This window comes from Rhinatrema bivittatum, chromosome 3 (assembly GCF_901001135.1).
Source record: "Rhinatrema bivittatum chromosome 3, aRhiBiv1.1, whole genome shotgun sequence".
Lineage (NCBI taxonomy): Eukaryota > Metazoa > Chordata > Amphibia > Gymnophiona > Rhinatrematidae > Rhinatrema > Rhinatrema bivittatum.
This window is the reverse complement of record NC_042617.1, coordinates 339,114,193-339,139,491: the sequence shown is the minus strand read 5'-3', so window position 1 is coordinate 339,139,491 and position 25,299 is coordinate 339,114,193. Positions and strand designations below refer to the sequence as shown.

At 44.1% G+C, this 25,299-nt stretch overlaps 1 protein-coding gene across 8 annotated transcripts in view; it reads right to left on the bottom strand.

Annotated features, from left to right (window-relative positions):
- The window catches only part of ASCC3 (activating signal cointegrator 1 complex subunit 3), a 1,498,074-nt gene that overhangs the window by 453,473 nt on the left and 1,019,302 nt on the right, over positions 1-25,299 (bottom strand). For all 8 annotated transcript variants that reach the window (XM_029595357.1, XM_029595354.1, XM_029595356.1 and 5 more), the window contains one exon: positions 5,167-5,358. In XM_029595357.1, coding sequence (XP_029451217.1) covers positions 5,167-5,358 — 192 coding nt within the window. The remainder of the gene's footprint in view (positions 1-5,166; positions 5,359-25,299) is intronic.

Sequence of the window (25,299 nt, the reverse complement as noted above, 5' to 3'; positions counted from 1 at the left end):
AGAATCAAGCTTCGAGAGGACAGAAAAAAGACAAACAGGGAAGGGCGTCTGGACTGATCCATGGTACTACAGCAACGAAAATTAACAGGTAAGAACTAATTTTCCTTTCCCTGTACGTACCCGGATCAGTCCAGACTGTGGGATGTACCGAAGCTTCCCTAAACCGGGTGGGGCCGAGACAGTTCCGCTCGAAGCACTTGTAGCCCAAAAGAACCAAGAAGCGGAGCTTGCACATCCAGACGGTAGTGTCGAGCAAAAGTATGCAAGGACGTCCAAGTGGCGGCACTACAAATCTCCTGCGGAGAGACCGATTGACTGTCCGCCTAGGAAGTAGTTTGAGAACGAAGAGAATGAGCCGTAAGGCCCTCGGGAACTGCCCGTCCTTGACAAAGAGAGGCCGAGGAGATTGCTTCCTTCAACCACCGTGCGATAGTGGTCTTAGAAGCCGGTGTACCCCGAATGGGCCCACTCAAGAGGACAAAAGATGAACCAAGACCCAAAAGCCATGGGTAACCTGGAGATAGCGAAGTAGAACTCGTATAGTATCAAGTTTGCGGAAATTGTCCCCAGTCGCAGGGAAAAACGCAGGGAGTTCTGCCGATAGGTTGACATGGAGGTTAGAAAAACCTTCACTAAGAAGGAAGGGCCCGTCACGAGGGATACCCCGGAACCGGAAAACTGCAAAACAAAAGGTTCCCAACAGGACAGCAGGTGGATCACAGAGATCCGACGAGCATAAGAGATAGAGACCAGAAAGACAGTCTTAAGCGTAAGAGCTTTCAAGGTAGCGCGACGGAGAGGTTCGAACAGAGCCACACAGAGGGCCTGAAGGAGCAGACTAAAACTCCCGAACGGGCAAGCGGCTGAGAAGGTGGACGCCCTTCAAGCACCAATCACATCCGGGTGGCCCGTTCAGTGATGACATTCTACCCGACCCAGGAGAGAGCCGAGAGGGGAGAAGATCTTTTTGGGGAAGAGAGGACTAACGAGATTGGGGCGGAGAGTGCTGAGATACCCGACTCCGCACATACAGCTTCAAACACGTTCCTGATAGGGGTGAACAAGGATTCCTTTCCGGCGGAGAGCAGCTGCCGCCACCACCATGACTTTGGTGAAGGCACGAGGGGTCGTCATGAGACCAAAGGGAAGTGCCCTGACCTGGAAGTCCCGGTGGAGGATGTGAACGCGAAGAGACTATGGTAGCCACAATGAATCGGAATATGGAAACACGCCTCTGTCTAAGCAAGTGAGGCGAGGACCTCTCGCAGAGTTTTCATGTGGAAAGCAGGATCCTGAGGGCCCGGTTGACTCTTGTGAGGTCTAAGATCGGACGAAGACCCGTCCTGTTAGGGAGCGATTAAGTAAATAGAATACTGGCCTGCGGCAAGTTTGCTGTCTGGAACCGGGACCACCACGCCCAGACACAAGGGCCAGGCGGGGGTTTGCTCCACTGCTTGCTGCTGGGACCGACCGCATGGGGAAATAGAAAAAGGATCTCGAGAATCTCGAGCAAAGCGAAGGCGTACCCGTCTCTGAGGACGTCAAGGACCCACTGGTCCGACATGAATTTGACCCATGCCACGAAAAACAGGGAGAGTCGACCGCCTAGGAAGGGGACCGAGGAAAGAGTCAAGTGAACTTCATTGTGAGGCAGGCGTAAGGATGGAGCGCGTGGGCTGGCCCTCAAGAAAGGTATGGCGCCCACGGGAAGGCTGCGACCAAGACTGCGAGCAAGCGGAAAAACCCCCTGAGGAGTCACCCTGCCCGCGTGGGGTATACCGCCTCTGGCCCAGATAAAGTGGACAAGAGGGTGTAAAGGAACGGGATGGTTTCGGACGGCTCTTCGGAAGCCTATGGACCTTACTTTCCCCCAAGGAATCCATAGTTTCTCAAGGCCCTTGCCAAGGAGCAGCTTACCTTTGAACAGCAATGTACCCAACCGGGCTTTGGAGGACGGATCGGCCGACCAATGGCGCAGCCAGAGGAGCCGTTTGGTGGACCTTGCTGTAGCCATCGCTTTTGCCTGGACGTGGAGAAGGTCGTAAGCACAGCCTCTGCCCACGGGGGGTCCCGGGTGCAGAGCAACTTTGAACCCACCTGAGACCTGCTCGCAGCATGAGACTGCTGCAAATAGGCGCACGCACCCCCAGCCCCAGGACATCAAACAAGTGCATCACATGAGCCTTGAGCATGCGGACCTGTGCGGCTTTAAAAGCCGGGAAACCCTCCTGTATTGTGATCGCATAAGTAGTCCCCGGAGAGATTATTGTCTTTTGTTTTTTGTTTTTTTTAAATCTAAGCATACCTCCAGGAGGGGGAGCTTATCTAGTGCACGGCCCGCCTAGAGTCCTGTCTCGGGAACATTCCATTCCCGCAGGCGCTACAACTTGTGCGTGGGATGAGAGGGGAAGGCGATTGCCGGATCCCTGATTCCCTCCAGGACCGGGTCCATATCCTTGGGCAAAGAGGCCATAAGGGGTGGAAAGGTATCCTCCGCATCCGGATTAGCAGCAGGATCCGGGGGTACCAGATCCACCGGGAGGTCGGGGGAGGGGCACTCCTGGGACCACCCGAGCTCCAAGGGACCCTGGGGGCTCCGCAGCCTGTCTAACCATCAACGGCATGGACTGAGGAAACTTTTTTTTTGCCGGGGGGGTGGGGCAAGGGTGGCAACCTTCCTCCTCTTCCTGCAGGCTAGCTAAATAAAATCTTCGCAGGAGGAGGGCAAAATCAGATACAAAACGAACCCTGGAAGTCCCGGGTGGAGGAGAGGAGGGAGAGGCAAGAAGGTGACAGAAAACCCATCCTGGGGGGCCAAGGGGCTGAAATCGGGGGGTTGCTGCAAAACAAATCGGCCCCCCCAGCCCCAGGGAGCTCTGAAAACGGAGCCGGCAAAAAATCCAAAATGGCCACCGTTCCCGGGCTTTCCCGGCCTGGCCACGCTCTGGGGAGTTGATCCCTGGGCTAAATTTGCCAGCCCTGCCGAGGAGGGAACTACCCTACCCGGCAGGGAGGCAGAGAAGAGGTCCCCTCGCAAAAAAAACACGAAGGGGCTGGCAGAGAAGAGGCAGGCTGCCTGCCGCGGCAAAGAGAGAGCAGCTCTGAAGAAAAAATGGCTGCAGAGAAAAAGTTTGATTGACAGCCTGGAGGCCCAGAGTGAAGCAGGGGGGAAACCTGCTGACTCCTGCCTGTCTGGCTGCCGGTTCAACCCAGGTGGGGGAGAAAGACACAGAATATTGGTCTGCTGCTGTAGGTAATTATTAAAAGCACTGGGAGCACTTTTAAACTTAAGCCTGTTTCTGTGTCACTTTTTTTTGGTAAATAAACCGAGCACAGCAGCGTAACATAAAGACCCTTCGGCAGCCGGGGGGGGGGGGGGGGGGGGGGGAGAAGAGCCCTGGACAGACTCGGTCCCCACACCTGGAAGTGGTAACAGACACAGGCTATGCACTGCACAAGGGGCAAAGCCCCCCTGAGTCTGGCAAGAGCCAGGAGATCGAAACGTCTCCGGAAGAAAAATCCACAACTTCCTGACTAAACTTTTTAACTTTAACAGGAAGAAAACAACTACAAAATCCCTAAGGAATAAGTACTTGCTTGATCCCAGAAGGAAGGAAGAGAAAGAAGGCTGACTAGCCTAGATCAGGAAACCGAAGGGAGACGTGCTGCACCTGCTGGAGACAGAAAAATACTGAAAGTTTACAGGATAGGCTCTGTCCTCATATAGGATATCCTTTCAGTTTTAGTCTGTCTCCACCTGCTGGAAAGGAGGCTCAACCCACAGTCTGGACTGATCTGGGTACGTACAGGGAAACTAGATTTATGCCACCCACTCAAAATGGGTCCACAAACAGTTTAGAGATGGTAATGAGCCAGATTTGAACATATGACCTAGAAGTAAAAGGCTCTGTAACACTGTACCAAGCCACATACTCATCCAATCCCCTAAAAGAAATAACTTTATAATGAGAAGATATTTGCTCCTTAAACTCCATATTTCTGCAGGTCTATCATGCTCCTGGATGTTCTCTATCCTCTTGCAGGACTTCTCAGGGACCTGCTCATGGAATGCAGTGCACCCTGAAATATATAACAGTGCTAAATAGTTTTGGAGAGCATTTTAACAGTCACTGTAAAGGCAGTCCTTTTGATTTTACTGGAAGAAACATGTGACTCTCTCTGGGTCATGATGAGGGCAGCCAATCAGTAAATTTAATGACAGTAAAAATGAACAAAAAAACAAAAAATGAAATGTCCATTTAGTCTCTAAATAGAATTTCTCAGTAAAAACATCACGAGTGATGGGGCTTGTGTGTCTAGAGAACAGTGGTGGGCTCAGACCCGTCTCCGCTGTTGTAGGCTTAGGCTTTAGAAGGTTATACAAATCAGGAGCTGGGGGCTACATCTCAAAAGATGTGTGCGTGTGATTCTGATACACTGCATTCCCTTGCCTGCACCTCTCAGATTTTCTATGTAGGCTTCATCTGACCACCAGAAGGTGCAGTATAGCAAGAAGCAAGAGCAACTCCTGCAGCAGAACTCACCGGCTGAAGCACACTTAAAGAGTCCCAAAATCTTTTAAAAACTGCTAGCTAAGTCATTCCTGGTCAAAGGTATGTAGGAACAGGCCTATCTATCAGAGGATCTCAAGCACAGCTGGGAGAAATTGCTGCAGTTCAACAGCTGAATTATAGTTCTGAAGTCTCCGGGTGCAGGAAAAGGGAAACCTATAGTACATAAAGAAGTGAATCTTGGCATAGTATGAGTAGCTGTGCACAACATGACAATAGGAAAATGTGTGTCTGTAAAAAAAACAGTTAAGACTGTCTGTAAACAACTAGCAGACTGTCAGTAAAAAAATGTTTTCATGAGTTCGCAATCCTGTTAATGACCCATCTGTAAGCCACAGATGTTTCCCATATGGAAAGTCACACATAATGGGGAAAAGGCAACTGAAGTCTTGATTTTTTTCTAATCTGTCATCTCCGGAAGTGATATCTGAAAATATTGGGATTTACAATTATTTGTTATCCATCTCTAGCAAAGCTCACACACTGTACTGGATCATTACAATTTTGAAAATCAACTGTTAAACACAATGACTTGGTTCTGTGATTGGACTATAATTGTCACAGGGTATAAGTGTATCATTGGGTATGCCCTTACCTTGATAATAACAGCATGTGCAGGAAGATTGACACCCCAGGCCAGCGTGGCTGTACAAACCAGGACTTTGATATGCCCCTGGGAAAAAAGGTTCTCTACTAAACTTCTGTCTTGCCGCAGCATTCCTGCATGATGAATACTAAATCCATCTGGAAACAGCTCTCGTAATTGCTTATTTCTGGATCTCTGCACCTATAGTGGACAACAAGAGACATGGGAGTAGGGGGAAGGGAGATAGAGAAACCCAAGAGATTAATTTTAAGCTAACAGATAAATCTATGTAAGTAAAATAGAATTATGACATGTCTTGAAAACAAAAAGACAAGCTAGCTGTTATGAACTAAGTAGTTATGAATCCTTTGGATTAAAATATTAAAAACACAAACATAAAAATAAACAGAATGAACCTTTTTAAAAAGGATTAGATAGACTTATTTTCCTGGATGGGTTCATCTGAATAACAGAGCATGGCACTGCATACATAACCTGCTCCTATCCTGAGCTTCACAGAATAATGCCTCAACTTACAAGTGAACAAGATTCCAATTAAGCTCATTTTGAAGGTACAGTAGTCTTCTTTTTCCTACTACAGGCCCTATAATTATGTATTTATTTTGTGTTTTAATATATAGCACTAAGTAGTAGAAACAGCAGCAGAAGTGGCTCTAAATGAAGCAATAAAGAACAGCGTTTAAGTATGGAAGTCAGGAAGTACAAGTTGGAAAAGATGGATTTTAAGAAGAGACTTGAAGATTAGGGGCATAGAAGCTTAGTGCACTCAGGATGACAACAGATTTCACCCTAAGATGGCAAATGTGGGGGAATGAAAAAAGAACCCAAGGGAGAATGCAGGTGAAGTAACTCATAAAGGAATCAAGGAGCAACAATATGAAGTACAGAGAAATGTATATGAGATATCAAATGAGATACAAAGCCAATGGAAAGAACTGTCAGCCTTTTATCATTGATTTATTTAACGTCCAAGCAACGTTTGCTTATCAATATTTTGGCAAAACTGCCTATACTGGTGCAAAGGCAGCAGGTACTTGGGGTTTTCAGCAATAATCAGAGCAAAAGTACATGGGTAATTTTTCCGGCCAAATGATCACATGCACTTTTGATAATCCAAAATGATGCATGTGATTGCCTCTCCAGACCTAACCCCACCTAGGGGAATGCCTCCAAACAATGTGGGTAAAATACTATTTCACCCATAGAAATGGCTTTGAAAAATGCCTTCTGCTTTTTTTTTTGTCATTTGCTCTTCTCACCTAGAGCCCACAAAAAGGTAAATGAGACTGCCTGAAGTAGTCTGCCAGCTTTGAACAGGTGACAATAGAGACTGATTTTGCATGCCATTCATTTCTGTTCCATCTGAATATTTGGATAAATAAGGGGCCACTTTTAAAATAACCCATTTAAGTGCAAAATTTTCAGGCAATGCAAGCTAAGTTGATGTGTGCGTGCTAAAATTGCCCAGGTACTTAGCTATTACTCTTTCTGCAGACAGCCAAGGCTGAAGAGGCTAAAATCGTGTGTAGACTTCTGGAAATCCCATATTTCCTTCTTGTAACCAAATCCTCCCACTGACTTGTTTTAACAGCTAAAAGACCACATGTGCACCCTTTTAGCTAGACATAGGTGGGCAATTTTCAGAATAGGGGTCATTTTAACCAGGTAGACTGGTTCTTACCTGGGTAAATGTCTATGAAAGTTGCTTTGTAAGGGATGAATATTCAAAAGGTTTATGCACATAAAACTGGAACTTAGTAAGCAGCATTTTGCAAAAGCTGTACTTACTAGCAGTGTTACATGTAAATGTTTAAGGGGGAAAAAAGGTGTGGTTTATGGGTGTTCCAAGGTTGGGTTGGGAGGATCGCTTACAAGTTGCTACTTTGTTAGCGGTATACATGCATTCATTACCACATTTGTTCATATGCTGTTAAACCTGCTAAATGACTTGCACACCTGAAATGGTCTTTTCTCTGAAATTTTGGGTGGGAGGTCTCGGTGAATTGGTGAGCTGGCGAGTCCAAGTAAGCTCGCAAGTAAATACTTTCAGATGTGGAGTACATTGCATACTTCATAAAGTACCTGCCCCCACATTTAATTCTGGGGTACTGTGTACTATAAAGAAACAAAATAAAGAACAAAATGGGAAGAAAAATCAAAACAAAAAAAAACAAATCATTTCAGGCTGCGCATGGCTAACTGTTCTTAGGTGTGACATTTTATGAAAGGGGTTGCGAAGAGATGCAGGCTCCTGCATTGCAGAAATACATGGCATTTTATAAATGGGGAGGCTCCTGCCACAGTGTTTCTAAAATGCTATGCACAATTGTTACTTGTTAGTAATCTTCTTCTGCTCTATTACAGCAGACTAGCGGTTGTCAACAGGTGTGTTGTGAGGTCTCAGGAGCTGCGTTGTGGGACCAGCAGGAGGCTGCTTTATTTTCCTCAGCCTGGGTGGCAGTCGGCCGACTTCTCTTTATCAGGGCTGACAGGAGGCTGTTCTCGTCTCCTTCTACTCTTCCTGGCCCAGTGGGAAGATGGTCCCTCCTCCTCCTCTTCTACCCAGATTAGAGAGACATATCGCTGACTCCTGCTCTTCTGGGCCCCGTATGACTCCAATTTGATCTTCCCCTGTGGGGCCTGGAAGTGATGCTGCTGATACTCTCTCTTCACCTTGCAGGTTCGGAAGTGACAGAGGAGGCAGGAGTAGGAGGGAGAAAGGCGTGTGTTCTGAATGCATAGATCCAATGCAGACGTCTGCTGCTGTCGCCAACTCCTCCTCTCCTAGATGCTTCTTTTCCTCATCTGCTGCTGTAAGGAAGAAGGGAGATTCTTGACTGGACTGGAGGCTTTTCTGCTGGTTGAGAGCTAGGTGGTGGGGAAAATGTAGGTGCTGCGAGGCAGGAGGGTTGGGAGTGTGGTGTGGGTGCTGCTAGGCAGGAGGATTGGGGGGGGGGGGGTGGTGTAGGTGCTGCTAGGCAGGAGGGTTGGGGGTGTGGAGTGGGTGCTGTTAGGCAGGGAGGAGTGAGGGAGAGGGATCAGAAATTTGCTGGATGGGTGGGGAAAGAAGGGGTCTGGGCAGGCTGCTGGGCATGGAGAGGTGGAGGAGAGAGGGGGGAATGTGTGAGCTGGGGCTGGGGAGAGAGAGAGACAGGGGTGGATGCTGTTAGGCAGGGAAGGGTGAGGGAGAGGAGAATGTGGTGTTGCTAGATGAGGAAGACTGAAGAAGAGAAAGGAATGCTAGGAAGGAAGGGTGGGAAAGTGGGTTGGGGTATGCTGGGCAGGAGGGGGAAGATAAGGTGCACAGGAAAGAGAATGCAGGGAGGGAGGGGTCAGGAATGCTGGGCAAAGATGAGAGAGTGTGAGGGGATAATTGAAAGTGAGTAGTCAAGAGAAGTGAGGGATGATAAGGGCATGGAAGAAGAGCGATGGGCTGCAAAAGCAATATGATGTCCATATCCTTGTGTTACTTTAGTGTATGAAGAAGTGAATTTTTTGTTTCAAGTTCTCCTGCTTTGCACTGCATGCAAAGTGACTTCTTGGGTTTCCATTCTAGTTTTTGTCTCCACATTTTTTAATTTGAGGTCTTTTATTTTGTATTGGGTGAAGCTTTGTCTGATGGTGGTCTCTGTTTGTGACCAAGGTGAGTTATTTTACTAGAAGGTATGGATTTGTCTCAGTCGTTTCTGTTGCACTTTCTGAGCAGGACATGCATTGGTGATGCACTGCTGCCTTCTGGTGCTGTTTGAGTCTTTGCAGTTAGTGCTGCTATGCTATGGCAAATTTACTACATATGCCTCCAGTAGTGGCTTTTTTTTTTTTTTTTGCAGGATTTTGTATTTTACAATATGCCTGGTAGTAGAGGGAGTTTGTGTTGCCTTTTGTATGGTGATTTGTATGGGGAAATGTCCTAGTTCTGTTGTGCAACCATTGTTGAGTTCAGAGCATGTGTTTATATTTAACCCAGTGACGGTCATGTGTTCAGTGTGCCGCACTTGTGAGTAACATCTCTCAGGTGTGTCCCGACAGAAAAAAGGTTGAGAAGCACTGCAGTGGACCATAGAATGTACCCAGGATCCAACGGTCATATTAGGTGATCTAAATGTAAAATTAACATGATTTCTTTTTCTCTTACATATAAAGTCAAGTAGAAAGTATGATTTTTGAATGTTAACACAGAAAATTATGACAGATAAGAATCACAAGGCACATCTAGTCTGCCTATTTCTGATGCTATGTTGCTAAATGTCAGGTTTTAGCCCTCACATCTAAATATCCCTTGTGATTATTCAGTACTTCCTTGAATCTTCACAACTGGTGAGTGCTAGCCATTAAATATAAAAGCAATTTGATACAATTTAGATTTTGCTGTCACTACATAATGCCTATAGTGTTTCATTTATTCAAACACACAAGGGCGCATTCTTTCAAGTATGGCTCCCACCTTGCCTCTGAAAGTAATAGGTTTTTGCTTTGTATTGTACTACAGTACTAACAATTTAAGTCAGACTGCACTTTATTATCAGCCACATTCCTGTAATCTGTAATGTACTTAGTAATTTATTTCAGAAGTTTGCGTTTGTTACTTTAACAAGTTTAGCTAGACAAGTCTATTTAGCTTTGCAATCCTCTAACCTAAAGCTGTTGCTTGCAGCAATCTTATACTGTACAAGGAATTTGCATTTTTTTTTTTTTTAAAAACAGAAACTGTATGGTTGTAGAATTTTCGGCCTGATGAATCGGTGGCATTGCTGTGGGGAAGATCCGGGTTTGACTTTTGGGCTCAGCTTCTGCTCCCCAGTTTGGCTGGGGATGCTGCATGACCATCCCTGGAGGAGAGGGAGTCTTGGTAATTGCTCAGTACTGGCTGGACATGGGGTATATGCTTACTGGGTTCTCAGGCCACTGGTCAAGGGCTAGGGAGAGGGTTATAAACAGAGCTTCTCTTTATAGGGTTTAGAATATATATTCATTTTGGTGCTTACTTACCAAAACATAACATAACATGCAATGCTAGTAAATAGGCCCTATTAATCTCAAAGGGCCTACCTTATTTTTCCAACAATGTAAATTAACACGTTTTGGTAAATAGGCCCCTTAGTGTTTTTGCGTAGATTCAGTACATAAAATAGGAAAACAGGTGTTTTTCTCCCTCCCCCCTCAGTCCCCCCTCAATTCTCTAACCTCATCCTGGCTACTCTCTCAAACCCTCAGTCCCCTGACTCATTCTGTTCTCTTAACCATCAAGCTCCAATGCTCAGTATGGCAAACATCGGAGAGTGGTGGCCCATCAGGCGATAGGAACTTGTGCAGCTAAGAGGCACAAAGACAGAGTGGCAAGGGATGGAGAAGGGGCAATGTTTTTCTAAGAAACACCAAGTTATCTCTGCTCCTGGGGTATTTTATTGCTTATCACCTAAAAAACGCAAATCCTAATTGTAAAGAAAAGGACAAACTCTGCATAGTTGTGAATGAAGGCTAAAGGTGCTTTAGTTCAAATCGAGACCAGTTTTGATTCAGCTGGAAGTCCAAAAGAGCCAAGACAAGAAGAAAGAAATTAATCTTCTTTTATAGATGATCACTCTCCCTTAATAAAAAAAATGACAGGAGTTGGGCGGTACCTTATAGATAACCAATTTTTCAAAGCATGAGCTTTCAAGGACAGTGTCCACTCTGACGAAGTGGACACTTACCTCGAAAGCTCATGCTCCAATAAACTGGTTTGTTTATAAGGTGCCTCCTGACTCCTGTCATTTTTTGCTACACCAGACTAATGTGGCACTGCTATCCCTCTGAAGATTTTTCTCCCTTAATAGGGCACTGATAAGATGTGTGCTCCAGTAAGGTATAGCAGAGAATGGTCTCCCCCTGCTTCATATCTTGCATTCCCATAACTGTTTGGAGTACAGGTTTGTTATTATGCCACATCATGCCACAGAGTAAAACACAACAGTTCCAGTTAAACAATTATGAAATAATTAAACACAAAAATATGGCTCCTTGGTGCCTTAGAATTTTTGCTATAAATAAGGCAAGGATCACCAGCTTACCTAAATATTAAAATTGTTTTTCCTTAAAAGTAGGCATGATTTAGCCAAGCAATAGTGATCTGGATTGAATATAGGAATTTTTCCATTGTTTTCTTCTACCCATCTATATACAGATTTAAATATATAAATAATTATTTTGTGGATTGAAGCCACAGTACTTCCAACCTGCACCAAATTTTGAATATGAGAAACAAACCTGGGGGGTTACAGCAAATTATTTACTTTTTTAAATTCACAATTCCTCTTCATTCTCTCCTTTGAACCTTCATATACAACACTACTTGTGAAGCAGCAGAGCCTATGAATATCAGCAGAGAAGTAAGAGGACCAAGATATGCTTCAATCTATCACCCACAAGAGCACAAACCATGACGTGATACATTCGAAACACTGCCGCAGTGTCGGGCCTGCATCTGAAGATAGATAAGATAATAGTCTCTTCGATCAAGATAAGCATCTTTCATTTGCAATTTAAAAATTTCAGAAAATGAAGTGTGACCGATGATTATATCATTTGACACATGGAAATGAAACGTCAGACACTCAGAGATGTGAGTGCAGTCAGCATATTCTGAATGAAGGTCACAGATATTAATTTCATACCATATGTTTGACTGAAAATGTAAAATACCAGCATGCTTCTTGGTGAATTTATTTTGTAGATTATTAATATTCACCAGTTGGGTTCTTTGATTAAGTGCAATCTACCCAGCATTATAACTACTATAAAATGGACTTGATATAATTTTTCCTTTTGAATTTTTATCCCTCACAGTTCCCTCATTTTCTGAAACTTTCCAGAGAAATTGAAATGCTCTTCCTATAAGAGAGACAAACTGAAGCCTACATACAATAAAGTAAATAAAGCTTACTGCATCCCAGCTAGTGGTTGTAGAGCCAGCCCTATATAAGTGCTAAAAAGTGCTCAAAAGTGCTAACAAGTGCTAAAAAGACTGAAACCACTCCTCCACTTCCACGACTTTAGGACGGTTCTCCAGGCTACCCTGTTTTCCAAGATAGACTACTGTAATGCCCTCCTGCTGGGACTCCCCGCCTCTACCACCAAACCTCTTCAGATGCTTCAGAATGCTGCGGCCAGAATTCTGACAAACTCCAACTGAGGAGACCACATCTCACCCATACTCAGGAACGTCCATTGGCTCCCTATCAGCTTCAGAATCCTCCATAAGTCCCTCACCATTATTCACAAGACCATACACTATCAGCACTCACTAGACCCACATATCCCCTTACGTTTACACATGTCCAAAAGACCTATTCGAGAAGCCTATAAAGGAACCCTCCACGCCCCTTCTACAAAATCCACCCTTCGTATATCCACCAGGGAACGTGCCTTCTCCACAGCGGGGCCTTCCATCTGGAATTCCATGCCTCCAGACCTCAGACAGGAGCCCTGCCTGTTGACCTTCAGGAAAAAACTCAAGACCTGGCTGTTCCATCAAGCCTTCTCATAATCTTATACGCTTCCTCATATTCCCCTCCCCCCCAAAGCCCCTGGGGCGGGAAAGTCTCAATCCGATCCTTGTTTAAATCCCCCTCCAGTACTGCCACATCTCCGCTCCGTGGACACCCTTCCTTCCTCTACATAAGCTCTATTGTATTTAGTTAGATTTCTATTCTATTTGCTGTTTTTTTGTTTTTTTTTATCGAGAGCATTATATGTGACCCTTGCACATACAGTTTTTTTACTTGTTAAACTTATAATTATTTAAACATCTGCTATCATCTTTCTCAGTTTCCCAAGTTACCATAACACCTTGTTTTTTGTTATTTCTCTCTTCTCTTTACCGTTAATGTTATAATACCCCAGTTCCCTGTAAACCGATGTGATATGATACTTTTTCATGAATGTCGGTATATAAAAGAGTTAAATAAATAAATATATGATGGCACTTTTGTTGTGGTGTCATTTTTATTTATAGAATATTTATCGACTGCTGTTCCAAATGTCATGGCGATTTACAAAACAACATTCATAATTTCAGTTAAAAATATATATGAATCATTCAAATGGATAAATCATCACATCTAAAATCTAATTAAAATAATTAAAACTAATTGAAAAAATAAAAATTGAATAATACCATAACATTAAAAACACTCACTAAAATATAAAATTAAAAAGAAAAGAAAAGAAAAATAATAAAAATAGAGTAACAGTATAGCCAATCCTTGTTTTTATGTCTTTCGCAGATTTTTGGTTGTGATGTTTGTATGCTCCATCCAGTGCCTTTGGATGAAGTGGGTAATAAATGTTTTTAAATAAATAAATATCTAGGTATGCTTAGCACTAAAGTTCTGATAAACTGCTATGCATAAAACAAAAATGACAAAAAAAACTGCCACTGTCAGAAATAATGGAAACCATTTGAGAAATGAACACATGTGCAATGGTTGACCAATACTTCACTGTTTTCATCCTGGGAATTAGACATAGTTTGTCCCACTTCCAACGCAGGAAATGCACCATGATAACCTTGGATAAATTAATGTGGGTTCAATATCAGGCCACTTGAATACAAACAAATAAAGGTTAGCATACAAAAAAAAAAAAGATTAATGTAAGGTGATGCCTTTTATTAATTAATTTGTTTGTATGCTAACCTCTATTTTTGAGCATCTTGGATTTTCTAAGGTAATCTCCTATCCAGCAGACAAAAAACCATAGGTTGTAAATGCTACTGGGGTATGTAGGTTTTATTCTGGCTGCCACGTTTGGATTTGGCTATCTACTTGGATGTCATACCTTTAAACTATAAGGTTCACACATTTTCAGCTTCAGCCTTCCGTGTTACCCTTGCAATGTGTGCCTAATTTGCGCATGTGAATGTTTTCTATGTACCTTACTAAAAACAATTTAACTGTCACTCAAATGACAATCAAATTCAATGGTCAACTAAGTTCGGTCACTCTGCTTTTAATATAAGCATTTTACCCTTCGGTAATACTTTTTCTCTTGCACCTAATAGAGGTGTAAGAACCTAAGAAATATTATGCTGGTCAGACAGTGGGTGAATCAAGCCCAGCATCCTGTCTTCAACAGTCGCCAATCCGAGGCACTAGCAAGTTCTCAGCAGATCCAATTTCTTGTTGCTCACTCCCAGAGACAAGTGGTGGCTCTCTTCAACTTTACAGGCAATAATTGTTTATTAACTTTTCCTCCAGGAACTTTATCCTTGGTTATGCAAGATGCTTGTACTCAGCCTCTGGCATCAAATTCCACAGCTTAATTATACACTGAGTGGAAAAAAACCCTCCTCCAATTTGTTTTAAATCTGCTACCCGTTAACTTCATGGAATGCCCCCCCCCCCCCCAGTCCTAATACTATATGAAAGGGTGAATAATCATTCCCCATTTACCTGTTCCACCTCACTCATGATTTTTTAGATCACCATATTATCTGCTAGCCAGCCATCTCCTCTCCAAGTTGAGAAGCCCTAACCTGTTTATTTTTTTATTTATTTATTTATTTATTTATTAACTTTTATTTACTGACATTCGTGAAGCACATCATGCCGGTTTACAATGAACTCAGGTGGGAGATACAGTAAAACAATATAACATTAAAACAATATAATATTACTAACGAAAAACAAAAACAAAACAAAACAAAATAAACAATAATAATGAAACCAAGGAGCAGAGATTTGAGGGAGGGTAGGGGAGGGAGAGGGGAGGGGAGGGTAGGCTAGGGGGCAGGGCGAGGGGAGGGAGGGAGGGTAAGGGGTAGGAGGGGGGTGGGAAAGGGGGATAAGGAGGGGAAGGGGAGAAAGGCATAGTTAAAAAAGAAGTAAAGGGAGAGAATAAAGTAGAATAGAGGGAGACTATTTACAGATGACTAATGTACAGGTATCACTTAACTAAGTAGAATTATGGAAGAGTTGAAACAGGCGGTATTCAATTTAGCCTTTCTTCATAAGGGATCAAAAGAATCACAGAGTTGAGTTGGCTGTCTATGGGTTTCTGTCCACTCTATTCAGAAGCAAAGGCTCATTTGCAGTCCAAACCATGTAGAGCTCATTCACCTTGGTACAAATGAGGCCTGGGAAAGAATGTTGGCAGGATGATGGACTAGTTAAGATGGAAGTCTGACAAACCTTAGGCAAGAACTTAGGGTGCGTGTGCAAGACCACCCTATCATCAAAAAACAGTGTAAGGTGGATAAGTCACTAAGGCCTGGAGCTCGCTGATCCTGCACATTGAAGTGACTGCCACCAAAAACAATATCTTACAGGTTAGGAACTTCAAGTCACAGGAACAGAGGTTCGAAAGGAGCTTTTATTAACTGAATAAACACCGCATTGAGGTCCCAATATACAGGGGGAGGCCTTAAAGGAGGCTTCAGTTGAAGCAGCCCCCACATGAAATGTACAAGCATAGTCTGTACAGAGATGGGCTTACCCTCTACACCATATGTGTAGAGGGTAAGCCCATATATGCCAATATGTAGAGGGTAAGCCCATATATGCCAATTGCACTTAGATGAACCTTAATGGATTTGGTCTTGAGACCAGTTTTGGAGAGGTATAGAAGGTATTCTAGATTTAGAGCCTTTTACTCATACCACATTAAAACTTCTATTTCAGTCATTAAGACTTTCTGGTGGAATACTTTCTAGAAACCACAAGGATACAAAACACATCTTCCGAGAGATTGAGGGATTATAGAACAACATTCAAGCTGTGAGTGACAGGGCCTGAAGGTTGGATGGCACTACCTGCCTCGATCCTGACAGATGAAAACTGGGGAAGCCCCCAGTCTGATTGGTTTCCAGATAGACAACTCCCAAAGGAGCGGAAACCAGATTGGCCTCAGCCAATGGGGGGAGTATGAGAATCATAGTCCAGTTTGTCCTCTTTGAACATCAAGAAAGTATTCGCTACCAGTGGAACTGGAGGATACGTGTACAGAAGACCCTAGCCCCATTGGAGGGTGAAAACATCTGAGGCCAGCTTGCTGTGTGTACATGAGTAGAACTGAGGGAACCTTCTTGATCCAAGGAACTGCAATCAGATCCATGTCTGAGCTTCCCCAGAGGTGGAAAATCTGATTCACTAACGCTTGGTCCACAGACCATTGATAGGGTCTGAAGGAGTCACTCAGTCTGTCTGCTATCCCATTCTCCAATCTGGCCAGCTATGTGGCACTGAGCCCCATCTATGGGAGAGTGCCCAGGTCCATATCTGGATCGCTTCTTAAGAGAGGAGGTAGGAGCCCATATTTCCCTGCTTGTTGACGTAATACATTGTCATCTTGTTGCCCACCTGGATCAATACATTTTATTGAACAGTCAATCTCTGAAAGCCCACAGAGTATATGGAATTGCCTAGAGCTTCAGGAAGTTAATCTGGCATAGATGTTCCAGGGTAGACCAGAGCCCCTGGGTGCTGAGCCCATCTACATGGCTACTCAGCTCTGAGTGGATGCATCTATGTTAAGACAATTTGAACCTGAAGAATTTGAAAGGGTACCCTCCATTCCAGATTGGAATTTTCCTGCTACAAGTACAAAGAGTCACGGAGGAATGGAGTGATTCAGATGCAGTTCTGCAGATCTTGAGAGGCCTGAAGCCAATGATATCATAAGGTCCATTGGACAATCCGCATAAGCATGCGTTCCCAGGGAGTAACATGTACTGTGGCAGCCATGTGGCCCAAAAGCCTCAACATGTGCCAAGCTGATACCTGCTGGCTCTGTTGAGTCTCCACCACGATGGACATCAGGGAGGTGACCCATTGCTTCAGCAGTAAGAATTTGGCCTGAATTGGTCTAGCGTGGCTCCTATGAAGTCCAATTGAGGTGATGGGCTGAGATGGGACTTGGGGTAGTTGATGACAAACCCTAGTGACTCCAACATCTGGATGGTTAAGCGCTTGGACCCTTCAGCCCCTACCTGAGATGCTATTGACCAACCAATTGTCCAGATAAGGGAAAGCATGGACTCTGTGAAGGTCTGCTGCCACCGTGTCCAGACATTTAGTAAAGACCCGTGGGACAGACACCAGGCAAAACAACAGAATGCGATACTGGAAGTGTTGTTTCCCCCACCACAAATTGGAGATACTTCGGTGGTAGAGCGAAATTGAAAGGTGATATAGAGCAATGTGTGGAGCGTAACGAAGAAATGGCAGAAATATTAAACAAATACTTCAGTTCGGTATTCACTAAAGACAACCCTGGAGAAGGCTCGTTGCTGATTAACAAGACCATAGATGGGGATAGAGTAGACAAAACTGTATTTACAAAAGAGAATGTATGGGAGGAGATAGGCAAACAAAATAAACAAGGCCATGGGGCCTGATGAGATGCACCCCAAGATACTGTGAGAGTTCAGAGATGTGTTGGCAGAGATCTGTTCAACAGAATCCTGGAAACAGGAGTGGTGCCGTGGGATTAGAGAAGAGCGATGGTTGTCCCACTTTACAAGAGTGGTAGCAGAGAGGAGGCTGGAAACTATAGGCCGGTTAGCCTCATCTCTGTGGTGGGAAAAATAATGTAGACTCTGCTGAAGGAAAGGATAATGATCTATAAAACGGTGCGTTGCTGGACCCATGGCAGCATGGATTCACCAGAGGAAGGTCCTGCCAGTCATCTCTGACTGCTTTTTGATTGGGTGACTAGAGAATTGGATCGAGGAAGAACACTAGATGTGATCTACTTGGATTTCAGTAAAGCATTTGATAATAGTTCCATATAGATAACCTGTGAATAAAACGAGAAGCTTGGGAGTGAGTGCCAATTTGGTGACAGGAGACAGAGTGTAATGGTAAATGGAACATATTCTGAAGAGAGCACCATGTTAAGTGGAGTGCCTCAGGGATCAGTGTTGGGACCGGTTCCATACAATATCTTTGTGAATGACATTATGGAAGGAACAAAAGGTAAAATTTGCCTATTTGTGGATGATACTAAGATCTGCAATAGAGTGGATATGCCTGAAAGAGTAGAGAGAATGAAAAGAGATTAAGAAAGCTGGAAAAGTGCAAAATATTTGGCAGCTGGGATTCAATGCCAAGAAGTGCAGTCTCATGCATCTGGGGTGCAGTAATACAAAAAAGCTGTATTTGATGGGGGATGTAAGACTGATATGCATGGACCAGAAGAATGCTGAGTTGCATAGAGGAATAACCAATAAGAAAGAGAAGGTGATGATGCCCTTGTACAAGTCCTTGGTGAGGTCTCATTTGGAGTACTGTGTTGAGTTTTAGAGTCCATATCTGAAGGGGGATAAAGACAGGATGGAGGTGGTCCAGAGAAGAGCAACCAAAATAGTGTGCGATCTCTATCAGAAGACCTATGATGAGAGGCTGAAGGATATGAATATGTATACCCTGGAAGAGAGTAGGTGCAGGGGAGATATGATACAGACCTTCAGATACCTTAAAGGTTTTAATGATGCACAATTGTCAAACCTTTTCCGTTGTGAAGAAATCAATAGAACTAGGAGTCACGAAATGAAACTTCAGGAAAGATGACTCAGAACCAACGTCAGGAAATATTTCTTCATGGAGAAGGTGGTGGATGCCTGGAATGCTCTTTCGGAGGAGGTGATGAAGATGAAAACAGTGAAAGAATTCACTGGGATACACACTGTGGATCCCTAAAAACTAGAGAATGGAAATGAAGAAGAGAGTTCACGGAGGAAACTTGCTGGTATGGCGGTTACTTCCCTTAACCAATAAGCCAACATACTGTTAATGCAACTCATCATTGCCCTCTGCTTCAACAGCAGGGGAAAAGAGGAATGGGATTCCGACAGCAATCAATGAGGGCCTCTACTTTTACAGTCTGGGTAAATAAATAAGCATGGTGATAACTTGCTGGTGCGGCAGGTACTACCCTTAACCAATAAGCCTGATCATTTTGATGCAACTTCAACATTTGCTCTCTGCTTCAATGGCAGGGGGTAACGGGGATTTAGATTCAGGTAGTAACCAAGAAGGTCCTGAATTTTACAGTTTGGGAAATTAATAAGCATGGGGGTAACCTGCACGGCAGATACTATTATAAGCTTGCTGGGCAGACTAGATGGACCATTTGGTCCTTTTCTGTAATCATTTCTATGTTAAGATCTCAATGTGAGTGTATACATCCTTCAGATCAAGAGAGCATAGCCAGTCCCCATTCTGCAGGAAGGGGATCAAGGTGCCCAGAGAAACCATCTTGAACTTTTCTCTTTTTTAGAAACTTCAAGGCTCTTAGGTCTAGGATAGGACGGAGTTCTTCTGTGTTCTAACGGAATTAAGAAATACCAGTAGTAAAATCTCCTGCCCCGGTGGAAAGGGCTTGACCAGTCTGGCTGTTAAGAGGGAGGAGAGCTCCGCTAATAACATTTCCTGATGTGCTATCAGTCCCCATTATGGACTTGGGGGGGGGGGGGAATTTGGCGGGCCGCTCAATAGGTTTCATTTGTACCCTCTGCAGGCATTGGTGAGGACCCACTGGTCTGAGGTTATACTGGGCCACCAGTTCACGTAGAACCACAGCCTGCCCCCAACCTGAAAGTCCCTCGCCACGAGTGCGGTAGACTTGACTATGCTCTCTTTGAACCAGTTAAAACCCCATCCCAAGAGTTGACTGAGGCACTAGCTGGGCTTTTGGGGCCCTCTGTTGCCTTGGATGGCTATGAAGAGCCTGCTGATGATGACAGGGCCGAGGAGGTAGAGGACAGTATCTCCTCGGATGGAAGAAAGACTTCCTCGGACGGAAGCCAGGCCTCCTGGATGATGAGGATGGGTCCTGAGTATCAGCGGAGAGTTGCTGGAGTGTCACATGGTGGACCCAAATATGGGCCATTATATCCTTCACTTTATCTCAGAAGAGATTCTCATCTGTGCATGGCACAGGAGGTCTGAAGACCACTGCAGAGGTCCCTTGTTGCTGACTCAAAAGCACTGTAGGTCGAGCAGACCCCATGTTTCCTGCACTCCAGACCTTGTGCACCAGTGACTGGACAATGTGCTGCTTCTTAGGCAGCTACTCGGACACTTCCTGGACCTGTTTCAGGATGTCCCGCATATACTGGTCCATGTAGAGCTGATAGGCCACTATGCGGGCAATAAGTATAACACCCTGAAACACCTTTCTTCCAACAGCATCCATGGTCCTCTAATCCTTCCCAAGGGCACTGAGGAATGGATCAGAGTGTGCTTGGTCTTTTTGAGAGCAGATTTGTCTACAGTCAACTAGTGTGGCAGCTGTTACTTGTTGAAATCAGAAGAGGCTTCTGGAAAAAGTTATACTGCATCTGCCTTTCTATTGATGGGAGGTACCGAGAGCGGATGTTTCCACATCTTTATCAGTAACTCCAAATGGATTTAGTGCTCTGGGACTGCCACAGTCTCCTTAGGAGGCTCCACCTACTTAAGAATATCCAGCATCTTGTGCTGGGTATCCTCCTTTGTCTGCAACTGAAATAGGATGACTTCTGCCATCAACCTGATGAAATCTGTGAAGGAGAGAGCTTCTGTGGGAGACTTGCTTCTATCATTGGGAGGAGATGGGTCTGAGGGGAAGTCATTTGATGTGTCGGAATACAAAACATCTGAACCGTCATCCATGCAGGGGTCGTATGGGCCATCATTCTCACTGTCATAAGCAGGGAGCGGGTCACTAGGAGCTCTGTCTATGCTGTATCAAAACAGACTCAACTAGCCATGCTGGCTTGGACCCTGAGGCCAGGGGAGCTTCCTCCTCTGAGGAGCCAGGGATGACCACTGCTGGGCATCGATGTCGCCCTGGGCACAGACACTGGTAAAGGTTTCAGCAGCACTCCAATGAGCACATGCAGGGATTTGAGCAATGGCTCGAGGAGGGATGGTACCGGGCCCGGTGCTGTCTGTGCTCTGACACCGAGGTTGTGGAATGCCTTTTCCACAGCCAGTTGCATGTGCTTCTCCAGCTCCTCCTCAAAGACTGTTGATGCCAGGACTGACTGGGAACCAGGAGGTGTGACCAAATAATCATTGGAACAGAGAGAAGGATCAATGGAGGCCTGTTGAACCCCTGGTATTCACAGAGGACTGGTGCTCTTCACCACCGGGTTGCTTCGGGGGTATCACAGCTGAAGCTGTGCACCCTGTGCCTGGCACCATGCATCAATGGGAACTGATGCCGATGCTGCTTCGGTTTCTCTCAATGCTCGAATCAGTCCTTCCCTGGTGTTTAGAGGCCGAAGACAATAAACCCAATGTCTTTGACCTGGAAGAGTGCAGGCAATGGCCTGCCTCTGGAATCCCTAGAAGCCTTTGGCATCAACTGGAAAATGACAGCCCTGCAGATGTTAATGGCTTAGTGGGCCACCAGTGCAGCTCCGAGGTCCCTCAATGTCGATGCCTCCGATGCTAATGGATTGGTCTTGCCTTGGTCCAAAGAGCTGTTCTATCTCATCAAGCTGGGCTCGGGCCATCCCTTTGGGGGTCATCTGGGCGCACCTGCTGCAACTCCAGATATCATGCAATGCCCCCAGGCAAAGGGACTATCTATCATGAGGATCTGTGACAGACATAGTCCTCCGCGCATCAAGGGCATCGCTTAAAATAGGTCCAATGACATGTCATCATTATGTACACATGAAAAAGGGACGCAATATCAAAATTAATGGCTGGTGGGCACTGAGTGCACCACTGCCAGAGGGGATTGACTGCTAAAAGGAAAGTTATGATAAAACATTCGGAAACCCTGAACTGAGATAAAGGAAGAATTGGGGGGACCCCATGTTTACCACACAATCCCGTAGTATCACATAAAATGGCAAAAGACACAGAAAGCTTCTGAAAAAGCCAAAAAAGAGAGGCTAAACTTTTACACCTGTGAACAATGGGCTCCGTGGAAGAGACTGAGGGGACCCTGCATGGACACGTGGAATATTGCATGCCGGAGCAGGCTCAGAGAGGTTCAGTCAAAAGTTCTAGAAACTTTGACATACGTTTTCCATGCAGTGCTTCATCAGATGATGTCACCCATGTGTGAGGACTGCCATTCTGCTTGTCCTCAGAGAACACTAGAATGGCAAGCTAACTTTATTTTTGCAAGGGAGGCTGATCAGTTCTGTTTTCATTTCACACTGCAATCATGATTTTATTAGGAAAATCAGAATTAAAAAGCCATATATCATCTAAAAAATTGAGCCAGCACATCACCCTAGATAATACATAACAAGTATAAAAATATACAGACCAAAAAACTCAATGTTCAGATAAAAGACATAGTATGGCCCCATTTCTGGTGGTATGCATTCAAATAAATGAACCATCAGCAACTAGCAAATCTTCAGGAACTATACATTTCAATCTAGTGTGCAATCATTGAGCCAAATCCAGCACACATATACATTCATGATAATTGCTGAGCCCATGCCCACATTAAAGCAGTAATCATAAAAAAAAAAAGTTACAAACATATGCTTTCAATTATAAAAACACATTGGTCCCAGAGGGAGATCTATGAAACAATTAAATATTGGGGAGGGGAGAGGGTACAGGATGCATGCAATACTTTTCAACCAATACTAAACAAGTTACCAAGATAAATTATGAGGCATCATAAAGCACAGCTTTAGCACAATAAAGATTCAGAAGTAGCATGGAATGATGAGAAACAGACTCCATATGTGGAAATTGATAATAGCTCAAATGCATTATGTTAGGTTTTCGCCTGCTGCCAGATGCCTTCCCACCAGCAGAGGCCCTCAGTAAGGCTCACCTCTAGCACTGTCAAGCTCTTCTTCTCTGCTCTTGCCATGCCCAAGCCCCAGCCTTATGTAAACCTGCCCTGCCATTCTAGCCTTGTCTTCTTTATGGTGTCACTTTTGGCTCCATGACCTGACCCTTGTTCTTGCCTTGTCTTGTGCCTTCTGCTTGTCTTGTGTCCTACGGGCCTTCTAGCTTTGCCTTGAGGCCTTCGACCCTTCTAGCTTGTCTTGCCTTGAGGCCCTCTGATCTATCTATCTGTTTCCTGGCTTGAGGCCTTCTGGCATAATCTACTTTGTATCTTGCCTTGAGGCCTACTCATCTAATTGCTTTGTTGCTTCAGGCTTGCATTTCCTTGTTCCTCTTGTCTGCCCTGTCTGACTCCTGCCTTAATCTGCCTTTTTGGCTTTGTCTTGGTCTGTTCCAAGTCAATCTGTATTGCCTGTACCAGAGTACTTGGTTCTTGCCTTGTTTCACCCTTTTCTTGACTAAGCTCAGGTCCTACTTAGTATCCAGTCTTACCTTGTTCTGCCAAGGTCCTAGGCCTGTTTCTCCAGCCTGCTCTTTTTGTTCAAGCCTAGTCCCCTAGCCTGCCTTGTCCAAGCCTCTTGCCTATGTGTGACTCACCACTAATGGTTATACTGCTGATACTGGCTCCTAGAACCAAGAGGCTCAAACGGCAAGGGAGAGGGCTGGCTAGGCAGAAAACGGTCCTTGTCTTGCATCCGAGACCTGCCTTGCAGTCCCATGCTGCTCTCCAGGTGGGTTTCCCAGTCTCTGGGGCCCGTAACACATTAATAGCATTAGAAAAATTCTACAATATGGATAAAAAAACCCCCCCACACCTTTTATAAATAATCAAGGTGATCATTATTGAATCATGGACAAATACAAGCAGGTCTTAAATTGGGGATAATGAGCAAGAAGCAACACAAGCAGTATCTGGCATACAGCACTGTGTTGTCACATGGACAGCAGTAGGTCAATAAATGGATTGGCAAAAGAAATTTAAAACCTGAGAATGGAAGAAAAGTGAAAAACAACAAACTACAAAAGCAAATGAAATGCTAACCAGCAAAGGAAGTGAGACAATCATGCTGCCAAACGTTTGATGGGTATAATTAACTTGAAGATGGATTGCAGGTTTCAACTGTGGGCAGCCAGCTGGTTCTAAATTTAAAACTGGGCAATTTATGCCACAGAAGGAAATGAAAGATTTAAAAATGTACAAAGGGATCTTCTTCTGAAACATTGTTAATTTTGGCTCAATGAGTTAGTAACTGGGAACTGTAGAGGAAGGCTGTGCAAACTATGATAAGGCAATCATAATCTGAGTGGTAAAAGTTGAATCATTTTGAGAAGTGAAGCCTCTTTTGGCCATAGCCTGAGCATCACCGCACCTGAAACTAAAGTCCTGTACATAGTCACAAAGTATGAAAAGTGACAATGCTAATTTCTTTCCATTGCAGTACCACATGTGCCCTTGGCTCTATTCTGCGGATTAACCTTCAGAATAGCATTTCAAAAGTTATACACTACTGAAAGTAAATACTCTTCTCTAAATCATCAACAGTCAGAGAATCCTTTAAGCCATTCATCTTATATTGGAATTGCAATGTACTTTATTGTGGCCATCAGAAACAATCATATTTTCCTGTGGTGCTTGTATTCCTCAATGCTTGTTCAAGGGCCATGATGCAAAGTATAAGCTTGTTATATAAACATGTCTATTTTCTGGATTCTCTGTGCAATTGAACAAGGCCACAAAAACAACTACTACTGTTTAATAAATTTCTATATCAGTAGCTTAACATTTTTGCGGACATTGAACAGATTTTTCCTCAAAACTCATTTCGTCTTCTGGAAGAGAAACTGCCCCTGAACCCTCCACTCTACCCACAACCATTTAACTAAAAACATGTGCACACTTTATTCAGATACAAGCAAGTCTCATTCATGAAAATATTTGCTCCTGTTGAGGAATGATGTGTATCCTAGCCCAAGCACTGCTGCTTCTGGGAAGTTGCCATTATTTCCAAATTTTTAAAATCTTTTTTACCGCTAACAGATAAATAAATTAGTTTGGAATTAACCCTCTTCCTTTACTACTACTATCATTTCTATTATACTATTAGAGGTAAGCACATACGTGTAACTCTAATAGAAAAAATTTTAGAAAATTTTTTAGCAACCTTCCCCTATCACAACAAGTTAAACTTTCTCATACAAAGTTGCTTTTAAAAGACCTGTGCTACTTTTACACTGGGGATAGCAGACCCACATTTAAAAAAAGTATTGACATATCCTAATAGCTAGAAACTCATCTACAACATCTCACATTTCTTCTTATTCTAATCTA